General features: G+C 40.7%; 1 protein-coding gene across 1 annotated transcript in view; it reads right to left on the bottom strand.

The window, feature by feature from the left end:
- Positions 1 to 23,095, bottom strand: part of usp43a (ubiquitin specific peptidase 43a) — a 74,418-nt gene that overhangs the window by 13,861 nt on the left and 37,462 nt on the right. The window contains exons 5-11 of the mRNA XM_026360673.1: positions 19,615 to 19,750; positions 17,641 to 17,785; positions 10,082 to 10,250; positions 7,540 to 7,651; positions 4,668 to 4,771; positions 794 to 871; positions 385 to 514 (exon numbers count right to left, since the gene is read on the bottom strand). Of these exons, the coding sequence (XP_026216458.1) occupies positions 385 to 514; positions 794 to 871; positions 4,668 to 4,771; positions 7,540 to 7,651; positions 10,082 to 10,250; positions 17,641 to 17,785; positions 19,615 to 19,750 (874 nt within the window). The remainder of the gene's footprint in view (positions 1 to 384; positions 515 to 793; positions 872 to 4,667; positions 4,772 to 7,539; positions 7,652 to 10,081; positions 10,251 to 17,640; positions 17,786 to 19,614; positions 19,751 to 23,095) is intronic.

Here is a 23,095-nt window from a genome sequence, read left to right on the forward strand (position 1 = left end):
ATATATATATATATAGATATATATATAATTTTATTTTTATTTATATATATTTATTTATATATATATTTCTCTCTCTCTCTCTCTCTCTCTCTCTCAATATATATATGTGTGTGTGTGTGTGTGTGTGTGTGAGAGCTCCGACTATTAAGATAGGAAAACAAATGGTTGCAGGGGAAAGTAAGTTATCTCTTATTTTGTTTTTATGGTAGACAACAAAATGAAATGTGGACTTGTAGCTTTATGTGGGCTTGTAATTTCAAGATACAATTCTACCTGATTCTTTTACAGGAAAAGACTCCATGATGCACAGGATATATAAATGGTTGGAACTGAGAATAAACACTTATGTTGTTTACTTGATAATTACGTTGGCTTAATGCTCACCTGCTCTTCTTTGGTATACAGCTGGAAGCACTCATCCAAGGTACAGCTATGCTGCTGCAGGTGCTGCTGCTGCTGGTTCCTCACGCTCTCCGCGTCCTTCACAACCTCCTCCTGGATGCTGCCAAACAAACTGGAGCGCACACACAGACACACAGACACACACACACACACAGAAACAGGGTTTATTTTTCTCATGCAGCTGCAGTGTGTGTGTGTGTGTGTGTGTGTGTGTGTGTGTGTGTGTGTGTGAGACGTACAGCACACAGAGTTAATCAATCTGTATTCTTGGATCGAGCAAATGGTAAAATGACGCGCCGGCTGATGTCCACAGGAGCTGACAAGCTGTGCTTGTGTCTGAGTAAATGTCAGTTTGCATTCAGCATGTATCCTTGTCTAGGACAATACTCACCATTCTTTAGTCTTGTGTTCCCACTCGATGACAAGCTTCACATGCGGAGGTCCACCGGGGCCGCACAGCTTCAGAGCTCTACAAATCCAGCAAGAAACACTGAAATTACTTTTGCAATCTACATAACGATTGCAACGATTTTAGTTTCCTCAGTGCTTTCCAAAGCAGATTCTTTCACCTCTCAAAGCCTGAAAGCAGAAAACTAAGGGACAATAAACTCTCTGAATAACAGACCTGCTCTATGCCCTCACCTGCTCTGACAGTGCTTTGAATATTTGTTTGTGCTTCTGTATGTGAATGTAAATGAAATTTACATTCACATACTGTAGCTACCCACACACTCTGCTAACAGGATTATGAAGTGATGGGGCACAGGTGAGACCTGGCTTCACAACATGCATTATTAATGTGCAAATCTGTGATGTTGAATCATAATGTAGAAGAAAAAAAAAGAGTTATCCTGTTTATATTGCAGACCTTACTTTTACTGCTTTGATCTCAGCAGGAAACAGTCAGCAGGATAAGACGGCATCGGTATTCAACAATCACACACCACCGACGACAGCCACAAGTATATTTAAGAGTTGATGAATGCTAGGGACACGACTCCTCTTTTTCTTTTCCTGGACTATGACAGATCATTTATGGCAGATGTTTCAGAGTCGTGCCAAAATTCAGTTCTCTTTGATTTAGCAGCGTATCTGTATTAAGGATGGAGAGAGTTTGGACACTTTCAGCGTGGCCTAATCCTCGCTGATTCTCACTTTTACTGCTTTATAATGTCTTCAAAGTAGAACCCGTGGTTTCTCTTTGTTCCCTGCGAGTACGTCTAATGCATGAATGTGTACTGAGCATTACCACTAGATGTCAGGATTACGTAACATGTCAGTGCAATTTAGCACAGTCAAGGGACAATTTAACAAAGCTGGTTGTGAAAAGGAGAAGAAACTAACATATGTTTATGTACCTATGTATCTTACATGCCTAAATACCTGTGTGTCCCTCTCCACTTGTTATTGTGTTTTAGCTGGGCTTGAGTGCTGTAATAATAACCGCTTCTAGATTAATGGGAAAACTTATCTTCAGTTATGTCACACCTGCTACAAAATGCAGGAAGAATAAAATTAACTTTTTTATTAACTATTTATCTCTCCAACAGAAACAAGTCATACATTTTAAAACACCCTTTTTGCCTAAAGCAAATTGGAAAAACTAGTGTGTGTGTGTGTGTGTGTGTGTGTGTGTGTGTGTGTGTGTGTGTGTGTGTGTGTGTATATTTGCTTGGTGACAAGCTGACATTTCTTGAGTGCCGCAGACTGTAGTGCTCGGGGCGTGCCACTGGCATTTGTGTGGGAAAGAGAGGGCTGCTGGGATGCAGCTTCACCTGATGGTGGCTCTATGCAATTGCATTTTACACTATGCAATAATAACAAATAAATAAATATAATTTATTTAATTACAAAACTGTTAAACCAAAAAAAAAAAACAAAAAAAAACAACTCCTTCACCTCACAGAAGCCTTCCACAAAGCACAATGACAAGCAGCAAGCAATTTTTTCTCCAAGTAATAATAATGGGCCAGCCACTCCATTAGAGTGCAGCAGCAGAGCAGAGACTCTGAGAATCAACAGGCCTCCACCTCCACACACATTTCTGAAAGAAAAGTGGGAACTGATGAGGATTGTTCCTACAAATGTGGTTTAAAAAATTGAAAAAGAAATTTGCATTATGCTGTAAAAAGACGGCGTTCTCTCCGCTTTATCTGCAACAAGGCTGTGGAGATACGGGTTTAGTGCACGACAGTAGTAGCAGCTGCTTTGCTAAGCAAGGATTTTAATAAAAGCAGGAGAAGGTTTTGCTCAGCGTGAAGTGCCTGACCTGCATTCTGATTCACCATGTGCTTTAGCTTGACTTAGAGCAACTCTTGTTACAAAGATTTCAGAGGTAGCAGCTTGGGATCAAAATACTGCCAGGACAGTGTTGGAGCTTTTATTTAGAGCCATTAAATCCTTGGACACAGGGACCGTTCTTTGACAGCTTATGATGGAGAGAACACACCCACTACCAAAAGCCAGGCAATGGCTTCTATTCAGGGACAAGTGCATGTTGAAAAGGAAATAACTGGAATGTTCATTCATGCCATGCGACGACAGATTGATTCGGCAACACAAAAGTCCTGCTTTGAACTCCCTGAAAGTGGAACGACAGATATGTCGCATATGCATGTGAGTAATTTTCATGTTGTTTTCAGCAAAACAAGCTCATTTTGGTTTGATGTGCAGCACGGCCCTTTTCAGGTCTTCTAAGCCAATGGTGTTATTCATCACTGCAACCACAAACCAGGGGGTTGTTAATAGAAGCTGAGCGACTTGTTGAAAGACAGAGGTTACTTTGATTGGTCCTAAAAACATGCTGTCTAATCATAAGTGTTGCTGGAGCTGGAGAACTTCCTTGATTTCTTTCTAAAGACAAAACCATAAAACAGCAATAGATTAAGTAACATCTACTACTGAAGAGAGATTCTCAGCCAGCTTCTTGATTGTAGGTCAGTGTTGTTCCTACTGTGCGTGTGTGGGTGTTATGCATTTTTAAGCAAAAAGTAAAATAAAATAAAACAAAAAAGCAATTTATTAAAATTCAACAATCACATTCAATTCATTATTTGGGAGCTGCTCGTACCTCCCAGAGTTTATGACTCAGTCACTCATGGTGTGATGTGTGTGGGAACTATTAAATGCCCTTTTGTAAATCCTAATTTGAACAAAGTCCTTTTTTAATTTTAATTTTAATTTTAATTTCTTACTCACATGACTTATTCACTATTTTTAAAGAAGGCTCAGAATGATCTAGTGCTTGCTAGTGATTTTGTTGTATGATTGTTTGAGTTTTGTGTATGTATATTCTGGGCTGGGCAGATATATTTGTAAGCATATTTAGGTCTTGTTGAGTTTTTTTTTAGCTTTAGCTTTAAATACTGAGGTACTGCCCCTGCAAAGGTATTGGAGAGAGAGTCAATACAAATGCCCATGAAAAATGGGTGGATTCAAACCAAAGGTGCTATCTTCTAAGTTGTGCATCAGATCCAGATGTAAACACCTGGAAACAAAAGCTGAAATGATCTTTTGTCTCATATTCATGAACCCAAATGTTTTCAGTCTGCAGCAAAAATAAAGGCGCTGGTCTCACTTGAGTGAATGTCATATGGGTTCATGCTGTACTTGTGTTATCAATAATTCAATAATTCGTATGAGTAAGTTTTGATGAGTGCACCAGAAAGATTTATTTAGACCCCATTCGGACGTGTAGTGCGTAAATCACTTCTAACTTTTGACTGTGATATAAGCAATGTGCTGCATCAGATGCAGAGAGAAAAGCACAAACACGTTTCAACAGACACACACTACTTAATGTCTACTTAATGTCTAGTCTAACGTGAAGGACAATCTCATTACCTTGCTCTTTTGTAGAAGGCCTGAACTTGAGTGCAGCTCAGTAAAACATCAGCACAGATCTCTAATAAGCCTCTTAAGCCTGGTACCTGGATGCCTTGATACTCATTTCTCAGGAAATAAAAGCCCTATCTCCACACCATCAAACCAACGTCATTAAACTCTGTAGTCCTCTTAAGGTCCGCTGGAATTTTAGCTGTACATATTACGACTGTGTACAACGTCCACAATGTGCGCGTGTGTTTATTATCATGTTTAGATGTGCATGTAGTCAGGGATGTATGTGTAAACCTATGCTGTCATTAATGTGTTACTGACTACACAGAGAAAGAGTGGCTGTGTATTTACATGCCGGTGCTGTTTGCATGGGACAATATTTTGTTGTTCTTCATGTCATTGTGAGTGTGTGGGTTTGAGTGTCCCACCTGTCAACTGCGGGGTGGTAGAGTGGCCTGCTGTCCTGTGGGGACAGGTAGCTGTAGGCCGCCGATCCTCCTACTACTCTAATCTTGAATAGCACCGCAGCATTCTGCAGAGACAGAAATACACATTAATACGGCTGTGTCCTTAAAAGCTTTAATAAGCTGACAGTCCATCCATTATACAGACATACAGAGGCAGAAAACCATTCACACCTGTGGGCAATGTAGAAATCTAGCTACTCCCCGTTTTCTTCAATAACTAATACACAATAGACTTTTTCTTGTGTGAGTGAAAATGTAAAAAAATATAATTTAATGGTGGTAAAGACAGGATTGGCAAAAAAAAAACTTTTAGCACCTCCTAAACATCACCGCAGCAGCTTGACATACACGCCTCCCTCGTTTTTATCTGCCCTCTAGTCTTAACCACAGCAAAATCCCTGAATAGAAAAGCCGCATTTACAGATGGCCAATAACTCCTCAGCCGTCTCTGCATCAGAGACAAGAGGGCTGACTGATTATAGAGCAGAGAGCAGAATCAGGCTGCTAATGTGTTCATTTTGAGTAGGCCAGAAGAATAGGGAACTGCAGCCAAGCAGAAAGGGAAATAAATTGGTTAATAGGAGCCTAAAGCAGCAAATGCAAAAAGACACTGCCCCTCTTTTCAGTTTTTAAGGGGCCCGGAACAAACCCACATGGAGATGGACTTATCTGTCTTTTGGACAATAATGATGATGGGCAGACACACTAATAACTAATTACATGAGAGATTCATATATTTTATTAATTCACTCCAGAGAGTTAATTAACTACAATCCTCTTCAGGATGATTCATAAACTCCCTTCAGGGAGAGCGGGCATCACTGGTGAGGATGGTTGAAATCAGTTTACTGCTCAGACTGCTGGCTGGACGGAGGCGACACTACGCAGCACTACAGTGACAAATGAACTAGTTAAACTACAGTTTAATGTTTTTTTTTAAGCAACCATAAGCTGCTTGAAATCAGAATCACTCTGATTTTGTAGTTAGTAAATGAAAAAGCAAGATTTGTAATTCTTGATAATATCAAACAAGCAGAATTTTGAAGGTCAGACAAAAAGAAAAGGTTTACAGTAAGACTTAAATAAAGATATATGCATATTAACTAATTTGTTATACGTACTAAATTAACAGAACGCTGAGCAATGACAGACACAGTTTTATTATGTCAAGCAATATTAACTTAAATGTTGTTTATTATGAACTCTCTGAAATACAATTTTCCTTTTTCATAAGCTTCACCAAAGTTGTATCTCGCTAAACAAACCTCTGGGTGGCAGCAAAACATCTCACAACGAAGACAATTGGCAGGGCGCGACTGAAGGGAAGCAAAGTGCTGCTCGCACACTTGCCGCCTGTCAGACGAATTGAGGGAAATATAAACAGCACAGACATAAAGTAGGCGCCTATATTACTCAGCTCATTTACAGCGGGCCTTTATCGTTCATCTTCTCCTTTCAAAAAGAACAAGAGACGAGAAAGAAACAGCGAGAATAAAAGCCCTGCACCCCATGGGGTACCAGTGGCCTTTTCAAGATTCAAGATTCAAGATTCCAAAAACTTTATTAATCCCAGAGGGGAAAGTGTTTTCAGCTAAAAATATCCTACAATCTATGATCAAAAGAAGCTGGTGATTGTTTTCACCAAGAAGAAAAGGAAGAAGAGGGCAAGGGATGTTTCAACAAGTTTGCATCTGGCCAGACAGGCTTTGAGGACGTAACCAAGAAACACAGATAGTGATCAGTAAATAACAGGCTGATATTTCCCGTCCTACTCCTCATTTTTTTTTCCTCTTCTTCTTCTTATAAAGCTTACAGCTGCTTGCTCTGGATAAGGCCACCTCAAATATTGCCCGTCACCATGGCGTTGCCCATGGCAACTCGACGACCAGCAGCGGGGACAAAGTGTTTGCATGAGTGCTTTGGAGAGCGGAGCTCCATAGACAGGTCTAGTGAACGGTGCACAGATCACTGCAACTGTCTGCGGAGAGACAGACAAAGCTGAAGTGGAGAAGTACTTGTCAGGGATCATCGTCAAGGCTTTCGGTACATACTGAGCGGGAGAGGAAGTAGTGGTGGATTTTAACATGCAAGGCTGGCTGTCCGCAAAACAAACACTTCACATTCACAGGATGCACTGTGTAAATCTTAACAGAGGGGTGTAGCAGTAATGTGGGCACTGTAGCAGCAGCAGTACACATATGAAAATCATACGATCACAAATGTGCTAATTCTTCTCGTTTCAAAATCTATACTGTCGTTGACCAGGGAAAGGAAAGATCTGGATTTGTGCTAGTGTGGTTTATGTGGGCAGTGGCATAATTTAATGTGTGCTCAGCCCTTAAAAGGTTTGGACTGTGTGCCCACAGGATGATGTCCTCCCACTAAATACTTTTTAAAGGCAGTTTACAGTATAGAGTTTCAAATTTACACACTCCTCTAAATGAATGATGGATACGAGCACTTCAGTTCACCAAATATGGACAATAACGCTCTCAAAATGGCACAACCATCCACAGAAGGAGCATAACACTGCATTTAAATTGTATTAATCGGGTGCAGCAACTGTAGCAGAGGGTTTTTCCCTGTTTGTTTTTTAAAGCGTTTCCAACCATTGTCTTTATTATAATGTTTTTAACTAGTTCATTTAATCACAAACCCAAACCTAATGACAAACAATCAAATGCAACAAAATTCCTAAAAACTAATCTCTGCTCTGCTCTGCTAGTTTAATGTGATACACTGGAAGAAAATCCAGGAACCTCTGAGCTGAAAGGTTCCCGACACAGAATAGAGTGGGCAGCATGTTATTGGTTATTGAGGGTGCAGGCATTACCTGAGCCTGAGATCCATTCAGCATCAGATAATAGAGCTTGTTGAGAATGCTCTGCTGCAGCTGGTCCCAGGAGATGCTCCTGTCTTCGCGCATGAGAAATGGAGGTCCAAACCTGTGACAGAGAAGAGGAGGGGAGACGTATTCAATTTGCAAATATCCCAGCTGCTTTTATCCAAAGAAATCCGGTTGATACAAAAGTTAATTCAATATGGATTTATGTTAATTTCAAAACAAGGAATCAAAGGAAAGCAGCCACACATTATTTTGGTTTTATTGTGCTTTTATTTTTTTATTACACATACTACACTCACTAGAAAACATGATAAATTCATTTCTAGGATGTTATCAGTGAAGGTATTTGCAATTTATCGGGTCATCAACACGCATGTCAAGCGCATCAATGCTTCAATGAAGTAACATTACTATATATTATATGTGGTTATGAGCCAAATAAAGTGAAAGACAGAGAAACCAGTATGCATATCATCAATTACCTCATAACGACTCCTAAGTCCTTAAATTAGAGACTATTAGATGTGAGGTTAATGGGAGAGTCAGTTGAAATGGTCTAAATAGACAAGTCAAGTATTTCAGGATGTGGAAGTTTCAAGGTTCTTACAATTAATATGAGTGGATGAGTTTCTCAGAAAGACAGAGAGTAGAGAGAGAGAGAGAAGAGAGAACTCCACTGCACTCTCATCAAAAAATGAAATTCCTGTGATAAATCACACTTTCATGAGGGCTAGAATGTTTTAGACTGGTGCTACTTCGTGTGTCTACAACAACATCTTAAACAACAGCATGAGTCCAACTTTCTGGCCAGAGTTCGGAGAAACGTCACGACACGTGACGCGACGGGGGACGCTGTACAGAAACTTGCTTGATTGGGATCATTCACGACCACGAACGTCATGCCAAAACCTCCAAAAAGTAGAAGCATGTTGAACAGCATGCTGTTAAACAGGCACATACAGTAGAGAGACTGTTGGACTGTGTCCATGAACTGTAACTGTAACTAAATTGCTCGTTCCAAACGTCATATCCCGACATTATCAGGTCTTTGAGAGGAAATCTGTTATCAACACACGGATTACCTTTTGTATATCCCTCTATCATTACTGCTCAGTGGACTGCACACTACTCCTGTTTTGATTGCACACCTTTTTCATTCGTAACGACAGACGGGCTGATGGGTTTTGTATTTGTTTTGGTGCGGCTCTTTTCTGCGGTGTGGCCCTTTTTCATATTTTCTTTTCTTTTTCCACTGAGAGCAGCTGCAAAGCAATTTCGGTGCGGGATTAATAAAGTTCTCTGAATCTTGAATGACTTTTGAATATGTGTGTCAGCATGAAGGTTGAGTACTCAGCAGCAGGAGACCCTGCTGCGCTGTTAAGACCGAAGCTACTGCTTCAGGCCCTGAAGGGCACACAAAGCCCCGAAACTGGATGACTGAAAAGAAATATGAATCTATCCTCCCTTACGTCAATACGAGGTTGGACTTTGGGAAGGTTTGTCTTTGTACACAATAAGTCACTTAATATCAAAGCATTACTCTCTGAATACTGTGATGATATTAAACAGTGGTTCTCACGGACGTAGTCTACCCTCGGTCAGCGTTGTCTTATAATGGGTTCGGGTACAGTCTTTTGCAAATAGCTGCAGTCGTTGGAACACTGCTGGGATAAAGAACATAATGTTTGCACCATGACTATGCCTTTAAAAAAGAGCAGGAACTGGCTGACCTTATATAGTCAGAGTGCACCGTATAATTATGTTCAATGTGTGCATCAGATAATGTAGACTGAAAAGATACTGATGAAATAGACTTCAAAATATATGTTCAACAAACCCAGAGTGTCACCAATTGTCATTATAAATCATCAGTGGGCTGTTAGTGTTGGTTCACAGTTTACTCACTGTCATACACTGCAGAGTATTATTAAACACACCCACTGACTTATGACTGCTTTCCCTGCTTGGTCTAAATGTGCTTTTGTGCTGAATCAGATGCTAAACAACACGGTGGCGCTGCCTACCCTGGTCAGACTAACATATGTGAAGTAAAATTTTACTTTTACGGGTTAAACACGTCTATTTGATGACACAATTTGAATCAGCGTCAGCTTTCGGCTGTAGCTGGGTAGAAGTTTAAACTGCACGAGCTAAATAAAAGTAGTTTAGTCTGGTCTGGGGAATGTGCACAGTACATTTACAGGTCAAAGTCAAACAAAAGAGACAGCTCAAAATGATAAAAGAGATAACGAGTAAACGAGATATATGCTATTTAAGCCTGTAGACTCGGTGGAGCAGTAGGAGTGTCTGTTGCTGCACTTGAACAAGCTCTAAATGCAGTGACGAATTTAAAATGACACGTCAAACGCAGTCTCGTAAGAACTCTAAGTCAACTGACGCCGCTGCCGTGTTTAACAAAACCAATTCAACAAGCCGGAGCTCTAACAGGTGAAGGATCTGAATTTAAGATCAATGAGAAAACAACTAAGTGACACAGCTAAAAAAACCCATTTGTCAGCTTTCAGCTCACCTGACAGCTTGCTGGCCCGATCCTGCCGTGTTACAGATGAGAAGGTGGACCTTCGTGGACCCACCCTGATTCAGGTATTCAGAGGAGAGCGTGCCAGATGGAGGTAACCTCTGTCCGTCAGGTCCAGCAGTGGAGGTGTAGGGAGAGGAGGGGAGGCTGTGGTGATACCCTGAACAGAGCAGGAAGAAGGACATGAACAGGAAGAAGAAAGCATTAGAGTGGCAGCATTTTTTAAGTTCTTCCTAATTGACTCAGTAAAAATAAAAGAAAGCCAGATTCGCTGGAGATATTGCTCCTTCAAGTGTTACTCATCTTAAAAGCTTATTCTGTCAAGCTTGGAGCCAGGACTGAATTGGACTCACAAAACAGCTTTGGGTGTCAAAATAAGAAACCGCTGTGTGAAGAGCAACAGCTAATGTGATGCATCTACACTGTGGTTCTGAAAACGTTTTCAGGAAAAAAAAATCCTACTGGAACTACTCTTTGATTCTTATTTAGCCCGAGGAGCTGTAAAAAGAAGCATATCTGCTACCACACACACACACACACACACACACACACACACACACACTTAGACACGTGCTGCTGTGATTAATAGTGGGTAATAGCTGGAAGGGGTAGAGAGGGTCCAACCTCTTGTTTCCCAGGAAACATAAACTTTGACATTATCAGGGGATTTAATTAAACAACGCTTGTTCGATCCCTACTGTGCAATTTATCACTGCCACCTTCTAACATCACCCATGTACACACACACACACACACACACACACACACAGAAACCTAAACACACACAGGAAAGCAAGTGCAAATAGAAGCAAAGCTTAGATGTAATGCCTTCAGAAAATCAAGCAGGTTGAGACACACGGGAAATTGATGTGAAAGCTTGTGTGTGTGATTCAGAGGCAGTGGAGGCTACCATTTCTTACATTTAAAAATTTGAAAGTCTTAACATCTGGATAAAATAATAAAGGTTGTGATGGTTGAAGTTTTGTTGGAGCTCTGAATATTTCCCACTAAGCCGGATGTAGACGCTTCTTTTGTAGCAGACAGGAACAACTCAGTGTGACATTTTCTGCATATTGCCTGGCCTTTAGACCACCAATTCATCTCCTGTCTCTTTGTGTCGCAGTCGTCACCCCTCCCTCTTTCCTCCCTGTTACCTTTAATTCTCACTTTTTTCTCTTGGGAGGCTTATAAATAGAGCACCAGACACTTTTGTTTCAACCCAAATTGTTCTACACGCTGCTTTTTTTTGAGACTGAATTGTGGTTGTTCTAATGTAATGTTGTGTCTATGATAATGGTATGAATTTGTTTTGTTAGCTCTGTTTTGGCGTCCATAAGTATAAGTAAGTATAATATAAGTATTAACTTTCTACTCTTTTAACTCATTTTACTTGCGTTTCCCCGTGTGCTGAATCTCAGCCATGATTGAATAGTGTAACTTGGCAAATTCGAAAGTCAACATGTTCATATCAACCAAATGTTCACAATACGGGGATGAATGACATTATACCAAAAAAGTAAAACTAGATGTCGTGCATGGTAAGCTGCGTGATTTCGCCCACATGCCTGGGTGTGCTGGGAGAACCTCCTGCCAGACTCTCATTCTCACCTCCTCCTCCCTCCTTCCCTGAGATGGACAGAGGAGATAGAGATGGAGGGAGGTGATAGTGAGCTGGAAAAAAGAAAATAGAGGCAAGGGTGAAAGAGATAGGAGACCAGAGTGGATAGAAGAGGAGCTCTCACAGGTGTAAAGACAGACTTTGAAATGTAATTTCCAAAGGGAATTAAAAACTATGCAGAGATGACATGACTTAACTCTACTGTACTGTACGTTCTCTCACACAGGTATTGATTTAACGATCAGTTTGCATAATATCACATCATTTGTTGTTGTTATTGTGACAAAGCCGTGGTTGCTGTGGGATTCTGGGTGTAATCTGCTATTTTTAATTAAAAGATAAACTGTGGTACCGAAGCTGAGGGAGAAAGAGAGAGGTACAGAAAAGTAGAGAGAGAGAGAGAGAGAGAGAGAGAGAAGCAAGACGAGACGCAGAAATCACTCGAGACTGGAGGTTGTGAGTAGAACAATGTTAATTAAACAGCTCAGCCCTGAAGAAGGCACTACGCCACCATCTCCTCTCCTCTCTCTCTGTATTATCTCATATTCCCCCCTCTCTCCCTGGTGTTCTATTTATCATTGCCACTATCCATTTCTTCCCCCCACCCCTCCCCAACTCTCCACTATCTGATTGTTTGGGATGAAGCGGCCCTTAGCTGGATAAAAGCAGTCAGGAAATGAAATGAAACTAGAAACAAAAGCAATAATTGCTACAGAAGAAGGTTTGCGAGTGTGTTGCAGATCGGCGGGATGAGAGAGTGAGATGCTTTCACGCAAGGACGGACACAGTGTGCTGTTAAATATATTCTTATAACCTATTCTTATATTTAAATACAGTTGGGTCTACAATAAGTGTTCACACAGACTCATGCACTCTTTTCTGTTTTAAATCAAAGAGCTCTTAGCTACACACTGAATGACTGGATTTCATTCTCCCGGGAAATGCGAGGAAAGTATCTGCTAACACTGAACCGTTGAGAATGACTTACAGTAGAGCTGAGTAGAGAACTGTGCTCTCGATGGTCCCGTTTCTCTGTAGGAATCCACTCACACTCACTCACACACACACACACACACAAAAGCTTAGATAATCTTTGCTGTTGCACCAGAGGCAAAACTCTTTCAACATCGATGTCTTATTTTCCCCCAAACCAGTCTGATCATTGCTGATGTGTAAAAGTAGCATGAATTAATTAACCCCAAAATCTTTTGGCCACATACTGACTACAAATGACGCTCGTCTGTATTGGTTCAAGACCACATGAGTGACCCCTGTCAATGCAATACACACACACACCTGGCTGAAAAACACCCACGGGATGGGAGGCTCAGCCCTGGACGAGCCAGAGGTCCTGGCAGCAAACAGCCATCTGACCACAAATGTCCCTGGTGACAGCAAAGCACCTGAGCTCTCTGCCAACAGCGAAATGACAGATTAGGCAGGCGGTCAGGGAGGAACTGAACACACATGACGCTGCGTTCTTCCTTCTTCCCTTGTTTTTCTTTACGCCTGCTCTTTTCTTTTTGCCCTCCCTTTTTGATATGCTCTATGGAAGAAGCCCAGTATTGTGTTAACAGTGATCACAGGGCCTCTGCTGCAGTCTCGTGTTTAGGAAAACAACATATGTGTACCAGATTTACAATTTCCATCACAGCATGCCGCAGATAGGGGTCCTGCAGGACCTGATGCTAAACTTTTTACCAGCTAAGTGTAAAAACCTCAAGGACATACATACTTGAAAAATATTCTACAATTATTATAAAATATTCTACAATCAAGTCATTAGATTCCAGCTATTACACGAAAAGCACAGATAATAGAATAGAGGTCTAAGAGAGAAGATTTGTTCTTAATACAAACCTCCTAAACTCCTAAAAGTCCTTTGCTCTGCTTTACTGATTCCCACAAACACTAATTGAGTTGAACATCACACTGTAAACTGTTGGTTTAGTTTTACCAGGCTCGTGGGCAGAGGAAGCGTTCAAGTTGGCTTGCACACAGGCTTTTATACACCACTCGTGTTGTCCTTAACAAGGCAGCAGAGTGTTGCTACTGTCAGCTGATTGAAGGATGTGACCACAGAGATAAACACCTCTGAGTTATGTTGAAATCCCTGACTGTCCCGTTTACATGGGCCTGAGTGAGCTGACTGGAATAACACACTCTCAGCTCCGCACTTAACTGTGCCAAGACCTGAACATTACAATCACCGCTGCTGAGCAGCACTGGTGGAGCCACACTGTAGATTAAGTGTGCGTGTAAGTGAGAAAGAGGTGAGAAAATGAAAGCAGGGGATCCTCACTCTTTTTTTTAACCTACAGTAACAACACAATCCACAATCTACTGCTCAGGTCTTGATTGACTTCTCCATTTTCCACAAGACACCTGTCCTAGCCTGGCCTTTACTCTTTTATTTCGGGAGCACAAAGTGAACATCAAGTTTGCATGATAAGATCAGCGTAAAGTCTTTATAGTCTCTATTTATGTGCAGGATTGGATTGGACTGGATTGTTAAGGGTGAAATAAGATGCTGTGGTAGCGCCTAATTAATTTTTCAGTGTCTTCTATCATAACCCACCTGTTGCTATTTTCTGTCAATGAAAAACCTCATTACTGTACTTGCATACAATAAACTACCTACAAAACAAGACATGTACATGCTATAGCCTACAATAAAAGTGATGTGGAGGAAGAGACAAAGAAAATACTGAAAAGGACAAAGTAAGAGGGAGGACAGTGTAACACATTTATTTACCAAGAGCCAAACATGAATGTCATCCTACTATTGCCTGAACCCGGGTACGCTTCTAATAATATGAGTCAGGATTTTATAACTGTGGTAGATAACCGCTTCAAACATGGGATTTTTCTCTGCCTCAACAATGGATACAAACTGGAACAACACTGTTAACGATGCAAAGTACCCTACAGCATCTGGAATGTGTGCTTGAAGGTATCTGATTGGCCAGTGCAGTGCTTGTCCAGATGGTGTTGGACTGCATGCAAATATTTTTCCCTGACCGGACAAACCCTGCATTTTATTTTACTTATTTATTGTTGCAAACAGAGTGGTCTCATTGAAATGAATGAGAGGATTGCATTTGTGTGCTATTTCTATGAATGCTTTGTTATTCTGAGCATGGCCTTACAGCGAGGTCAACCTCCTGAACATGAACAGCACTCACGCTCCTGAAGAAGACACGTTTTGAATGTTTCTGCAGCAGTTTGGTTTGTCTCCTCCACTACAAGGCAGATTTAACATGGTGGAAAAAATAACATTTTCAGGATCAGAAAAAAAGAGGATGATGAACTCCCAGTGTCACTGTAAAAAATGACGTCCAGATTCTGCTGCGTGGTAATTTGCCGTCTCCTGCTCCAGCTAACATCTCTGAGAATACATTAAGGCTGTTTGAGTCCCACTCTATTAGATGTTGTCCATCTAATATTTTCTAATATTTATTTAAAATCAAATTTTATAAACATTATTTGACTTCCAATTGATAAACATATAGTTACCCACAGTTTTTCATTTCTCATGTCTGAATTCACAGGTTAAACGTCTGTAGTGTTGGACTGTCTACTTCATTATGAACATGCTTTAGTAAGTGAGTTGATAACAGCAATAGGACAAGTTAAAACAGAGAAGTGAACACAAAAAAGGACACTGCTAATATATGAAAGAGTATTGCCTCCACTTAGAGCGAAGAAACACATTTTGTTCAGGTTCAGTTATTGATTTATTTCCACTGCTGAGTGGCTAAATTTATAGATTTTTAAATTTAATTTAAATTTTTTCAGGCCTGACCACATTTTCCAGTGCTGCTACTGCCTAAAGTCTGTATAGTCATATATTCAACAATGTTTTAACAACTCTTAAGATTAAAATGAGGAGCTAGAGCAATTTGTGATAAAGCACCAATAGCTGTGTAATTTTTGTCAAACCTGGTGTGATGACATATTACCAAAACAGTCAAATTGATTTAAAATGAAACTGCTCCTGTAGAAACATTTTAATTATGTTGTGTGTAAAGGTTTCAACAACGACATTCTTCTTGACTTAAAATGAAACGATGCATATGAATTATACCACCATACATCATCTTTTAGTGCTCAGCAGTAATAAGAGTGCAAATTGACATGCTAGACTTTAGAAAACAAGACAAAAATCCCACAGAATGAAATTATGATATGCTGGAGTCTCTTATGCTGTGACTGTATGAATTATTATGAGGTACGGATCACTCATCCTATTCATCGGATTGCTCCCAGGAACGGAAGCTGCTTTTTTTTCCAGGGAGTACTTAAGTGTGATTTATTACAAGTTTCTGTGTGTGTGTGTGTGTGTTTCCCCTTTAGGGTTATGTATTTATAAGACTCTCTAGTGTAATTCTAATGGATTCATTAGCTACTAGACTTACACAATGTGTGTGTAGGTGTGTGTTTGATCACGCATGCTAAAGTTAGAGTCAGTGTGTGTGTGTGTGTGTGTGTGTGTGTGTGTGTGTGTGTGTGTGTAAGACAGAAAGCATACTGCATGTGCCTGCTCTCTCTCTCTCTCTCTCTCTCTCTTAGTGCTGTGACACTGTGTGAAGTGACAATAGAAAAGCCTCCAGTTGAGAAAGTGAAGAGTCTTAATTTTTCATGAGCACTTTGAGCACAGAAGTGAATTATTGATGTCATTCGTTTTCAGGGGTAACAGAAACCCCCATAAAGACTTTATTGAATAGTAGAATGGTGGGAAAAAGGCAAACCACAGTGTGTGCAACCTCCAGAGATTTATATTAATGACTCCACACTTACAGCGTTAGAAGGAGTCAATTAAAGCTCACTTCATGCTTCCTGCAGAAGCTGGAGCGTGGTTTGAAGCTTGTATTAGAGCACTGGTTCCCAAACCCTCTCCTCTCGACCCCCTGCTGTGCTTTTTTTCCAACTATTCCGGCCCTACCTACTGTTGATTACCTGGATCATGCGTGTTTAGCCAATGAGAAGCTGGAAGATCTTAGGTGAGTGTGGAAAAGTGAAAGACAAAGTGAATTGGTATCGTCCCGTTTCTGATTGGCTGAACACACCTGAGCCACGAATGGTTGCTGTTTCACTTGTTGTTATTAAATTGCATTCAGACCTGGTGAATGTTAAGTGGGTCACACAGTGTCGGGGGGGGGGGCACAATATTTACAGAGCAAATGTGAAAAGTTAGTCTAAAGAACATTCAATCAGCGAGTTTGCTTTACAAAAGAAGCAAGTGTGTGTTTGTCATTACACTTGACCTCATTCTCATGTGAACAGTGCGTTCAGCAGCAACTTTTATGAACAGAAAGGCCAGTGGTGACGCAAAGCTGACTCAATCTCATACCTGTCTCTCTGTTTTATACCTGCATGGAGACAGCGCTCTTCTGCAGCTGTTTACCTCATGGAGAGAATAAAGAAAGGGAAAAAGAGGCTTTTTACCTCCTTAAGCTCGCGTCCATCCACGTTATATTATTTTCACAATAATTGTTCTTATCTGCCTGATAACACTTGATTAAATATTTGTTGGATCTCATTCATGTAAGATGCTTCTCAACTAAACTTTTGATTTTGGATGGTGTGATGCACCAGGCTGGCATTCAGATGGGCCATTTAATTTAATTTGTTTGGGTGCTGTCATGCATAGAGAAGCTGACTGAATGGAAGAATACAAAGCACAGAGCAGACACTATCCTTCTCTTTACTGAGGTACAACGTCTGCCTGTGACAAACAATGTGGTTAACGAAACATAAGAGCTGACGGTAAGATAGTGTAAATTTGAATTGGTGCATGGGAGCAAACCAGGAGGACGGAAAGAGGCGGACAAAGAGAAAACTGGGAATGAGGAATGAGCAAAACTGCCAAGTCAGTGTGGGATGTCAGTGTCAGCTGTGTTTGTGGTGGATGTTCTGTCGCCATGGCTACCTGAGTGCCGTGCAGAGCCTCCGCGATTGTAGAGGGGTGGAGCCTGGAAGGCGTAGACGACGTCACTGTCAGCGATTGCCGTCAGGTCATCTTCATCTGAGAAGGAACGCTTGAAACCCGTGGAGTACAACTCCGATAGGATGACCTGAGGAGAGATTGACAGAGATAGCAAACTTTAATACATCAAGTAATCCGTGTGAAGCTGAATATTGTTCTGATTTGTGTAAACAAAAGGGAAAGTAAAGAATTTAAAAGTGCTGGACGCAGCAAAACAAAGCATTACAAGTATCAGTGTTGATCCTCTGGGATTAGTAGTTGTGGAAATATTTCATTCACTAAAATAAATCAACAAGGATATTCAGAGGTCAAAAAAATGAAAAAGGTAGGTACATGTGTCACCGGCCCTAAGAAATCAAAGTCAACCACAGAGGGCGCAGTTTTAAATACAGAAGTAATTCATATAAAACATGTTCTAAAGACATTTCTCAATAATGGACATATGCAAAGGGAATAATAATCTGAGTATGTTTCTCTTTTTAAGTCTTAATATTTAATCTTTCAGAGTTGTGTGGGTCCTAGTTTCATGTTGAAGTCAAGAACTTCAGAGCCCTGACAGTGGAAGTGAAAAATTGCATTAACTGAGGAGAGCTGTGCAATTCACACTGCTGATATTCAGTGAATGCAAATGGACTCTGTGTTTTTGTTTATTTCTGCTTTATGTCCACAACATTAAGCGGAAGATTTAATACTTGTGAAAGTGAAGGAGAGGAGGGAGTTTGTACTTTGACTTAGCATTTGTCTGAGCACTCAGATTAGAAACTCATTCAAACTGCTCCGTAGCCTCACCTGTTATTGAGTCCACCTACCTGTGTTTTTATGTATGCTGAAAGGAAGCAGGGTAATAAAGATGTGAGCCTTCCTACCCTAACAAATGCTACAAATCTAGCAGGTGAGTGAGGGAGATGCCACTGCAATTATGCACAGCACAGCAATTATCTGGACGTTCATGTCAACTGGGCTTCTGTTTCACTACTCATCCATGTCCAGTAGCTAGTAGCGAAACTTTTCAACCTGGATGACTGAGAAACTTTTCTGACACACAGTAATTAAGCTCTGTCTGTACACTCGCACACGGTCCTCAAATGAGGGTCAGCCTCCCAAGTGAGTACTAACACCTGTGTGGGTGGAGTGTGGGTGTGTACGAGATGCAGCAACAACTACACAGCGACAAAATCTCATACTGTGACTGAAATTAATCAGGAAACCAGAAAACCTGAAATGAATGTTCTGCTATTTTGCAAAACAATTCAACAGGGAACTTGAACTGTACAAGAATGTTAAATACTTAAAGTTTCAAAAAACGCTTTTCCTAACTTAACTAATAAGTAATTACTCCTAAGTCATGGTTCCTTAGTTGAATAAAGATCGCCACTATCCTTCTCTCAACAAGAACATAACACATCAAAAGATCTGAATATGTTATCAGTGTTTTATGCCTACAGTCTTATGTGTATGTTTCCCAATCTATATTAACCATGAAGTGCATTTTATGGTCACCATGAAAAATGAATTTTGACATATACACATTTTTGTTATGTAACTCTACATTTTGGAACAATGCCCTCGTGAATCATGAAAATTATATTTTTCATTTCACGCGACATGTAAGACTTTGCTGATCTCTTGCTCTCCTGCAACTGTGGACCCAAATTTAGCTTCATCATCTTCTGTAAGTCAGGAGTAGGATGAATACACACTTTCTCATTCCATTGTCGTTTCAGCTACCTGTGCACATGTATTCAGGTGTTCACCCCGTACACAGAGTATTCTGAGAGACCTGCATGTTGTAGTAAACAAGTAAACAACTTATCTGAAAGTGAAACAGAGGGTGTTAAAATAATGATTACCCAAACTCTTGAACTTTACTCTAGTGTATGTACAGTAACCTGGTAATGAATGTCTTTAAGTCTGTACCTGATCTGGAGAGATGTTGCCCTCCTCTGCCACCATGATTCTCAGGCAGGACATGGAACCAAAGAGAGGTACAGCCAGCCCCACTCGCAGATACCTCTGACCCTTCGTACTGAACACCAGCGTCACGCACATGGGCCTGGGGGACAGGGGGAGGAAGAGTGTATGAGTAAAGGAGCCAAGAGTAAAAACACATGTAGCATAAGATAGATGACATGATAGAGCAAAGTGCCAAATGGTTCTGCAATTCTGATTTTGCATGATCACATTACTGCAGATTCCAAACACACCCTGACATACTGACTTGTATGCATGCACACACACACACACACACACACACACACACAGAAGTAGTTGCACATTTACAAAATACTCAAAACCAAATAGGGAAAAAAAATTATGCAACTGTTCCGAATTTGTGGTTGCCCAGTGACCCAGTGTAATGCGCTGTTGAGTTGTGACAATGCTGTTGCACAAAAAGCTAATATCGTCAACATAAAGCATCTGATTTGTCTGTGTCTGATGTAACAGTATCTGAAGTGATTTTTTTGAGCAGTTGCCTTGTAGTGTGTGTGTGTGTGTGTGTGTGTGTGTGCGTGCAGATGTATGCCTGACTGGACATGCCAATCTAAACCGGCATATTGGTGATGGTCCTTTACGCGGCTGCTGTGTGCTGGGACATGTCTGATTTACAGCAATCTAAACACCTTCTGTAGAGAATGCAGAGATAGGAGTGAGGGAAAGAAAGAGAAAGATGAAATAAATAGAGGATTTGATCAGTAACTGATGGAGTGTGATGAAAAGATGAGAGAACACAAAGGATAGCCTGCAGTGGAGAGGGAAAATAAATCAGCGAGTGTAAAGGAAAAGAGCGAGCGGGGAGACAGACTAAGGTCAGTCCTTCTCATTTGGGATGAATACAGTGTAATCGCTGACACCCTAACTTCCTGTTTCCCATCATGCATTATTCAGGTGAGTAATGTGTTAGCAGTGCGGAGGCTGACACGGCAGACGGTGGAAGATCTGAGCAGCTGTTTTGTTTACGTTGAAAGATCCACTGAGATCAGACGCAGAGTTGTGAAATTAACCAAAACGAGTTGCGTGCGATGACAGGAAATAAAGATGGCATCTTATAAGCAGCTTTCCAGCGCCCTGCTGCTTTTGAACGCAGTAGTGTCTATTAAATAACAAGCTCTCATATGTTACCACATAAAACACAAAGACTGCACAGACGTCTTCAGCGCTTAAAAATCCGTGTTGGAGCCAAAAAACGGTGTTAAGAGTGTCCATCACGTTCAAAATGTTCACAGCTGTAACAACCACACGCACGCCACATGCAACTTTTGGATCAGTTTTCCAAATCACGTCTCTGACTGCCAGATTTCTGAGCTCGCTATGGCTGCTGCAATTATTTTTTAGTGTGTATTAGTAGAGACTGACTCTCTCTGCTAATGTTACAAAAAGCAGATAATATGAGGTAATGAGACAGTGTTGGTTGGAAGATTTCGCTTCCAAAGGTGACATTTCTAGAAAATCAAACACATCTTACAGTTATAAAAACATTAGTTATATAAAAATAGCGCTGCTTCCTAACATATGTTTTAAAATTATAATTAATTAAGTTGATATTTGCCTTGTAACGAGATAAAATGAATCCATTATTTTGAGTGTATGTGTTTATGTATTGCCTGAAAATACAGAAATATTGTGGGAGGTTTAACCTATAGTGAACCATGCTGCAGTGAAACGTTTTTATCCAGAAAGCACCACCTTATATTTCCTACTTTATATTTTTCTACACGTCAAGACCGACAGGCATCACAAGTTATTTTGACATCATGTGTCGTACGTGATTATACACATGGAAATTTCCACATAATGTTTGAAAATCTGTTAAAGATTTAATCAACACGTTCTGTAATAATATCTAGTGTAATAAAACACACACACAAAACACTTAAACATTGACGGGCAGGTAAAGCATCATAATAAAATAGTCCGTGAGCCTGGACAGCCTGTTAGCCATGTTGTATTTTTGTATTCACAGTACCCACACAAAGGGCAGTACACGTAGAAATAACAGACAACCACCTTCACAAAGTTGTAGGGTTTGGAAATAATAGCTTTGGTAAAAATGTTGCTGAGACTGACTTTGCAGGGATAGATGTTTGGTAGTAAACACCCTCCTTTTCTCTCCCTGCTATATACTGGTATTATCTGCAGCACCCAGGCCTCAGTGCCATGCTGCCAGCCAGACCCCGCTGTGTCTCTGGGGGCCTCAGACTTATCAGGCATTCTACTGGGATACTGCTTCAGCAGGACGATGCAATGAGGCCACTGTGTGTGCATGCATATAGATGTGTGTGTGTGTGTGTGTGTGTGTGTGTGTGTGTGCGTGTGTGTGTGTGTGTGTGTGGTGAGTCAGTGCCGGGGCCAGCAGTGAGTCTATACTGAACCTGAATGAATTTCTCTCTGTGCTGGGACAGACCACACACTGTCAGAGAACTCACGCTGTAAATCAGAGTTTGGAGTTTGGAGCACCGTGAAAGCCACGTAGAGACGATGCAGAGTAGCAGTGTCTGTGCGTTTGAAGATAGGAGACGACTCATTGGGATGTGAATGTGGGCAAATTGTGAAATTGAACTGAGGTTTGTTGTTTTTAGATGTTGTATGGCATGACTACATACGAGAGAGATGATACTAAGTAAGAGGCTGCACAATTCAAACTCATGTAAAGGCTGAGAATGTGCACACACAGGACCGATAGGAGTAGTACAGCTCTTATTTGTCATGTCAAACAACACTACAGGATGTACTGTATAAGCTCAAAAGGTCCCAAACACATCTGAGCTGGTAAAATGATTCAAATCTGCTGTGTAGGTGTACCACGGATGTATAAGGACCTAACTGTAGCCAGATAACTGACTGCTGATAACTAAAGCATACTGGAGCTGCAAAGTTCTATGCATCTTATCTGTCTTATTTATCACTGCATAGTCTCTTTTTCTCTCTCTCTCTCTATTTGCGTGTTGTTAAAATAAAAAAAAAAAGTCCCTTGTGCATTGCCAGCCCCTCTCTTGTTCTCGCGCTGTCTCTCTCTTCATATGTCATACTGTCTTACAGCGGGACCTTGCTGACATGCAGCTTCGGGTGCGGGTAAAAATGGAAACAACACAGAAAGCGTTTGGTCAGGGACTTTTGATGGCCAGCATTTATCACTTTGATATGACCATGGCCTAAAGACGTTGGAGTGTTTAGTGCGTTTTTGCCCAAATATCTACCTGAATTATGTTTCAAATTTCGTTTACTATGAAGATGATAACATGATGTTTTTTTCTACTAGTTGCAGGTATTCAGTGTAATATGCAATGCTGCAATCCATTATTTCAAAGCTTGTATTCAAATTCCAGTGATAATATCACTCTAATAATACTCTTACTATTCTCTCCTCCTACTCTGGATCATAGATGATCCATTACTTTTA

This window comes from Anabas testudineus, chromosome 1 (assembly GCF_900324465.2).
Source record: "Anabas testudineus chromosome 1, fAnaTes1.2, whole genome shotgun sequence".
Taxonomy (NCBI): Eukaryota; Metazoa; Chordata; class Actinopteri; order Anabantiformes; family Anabantidae; genus Anabas; species Anabas testudineus.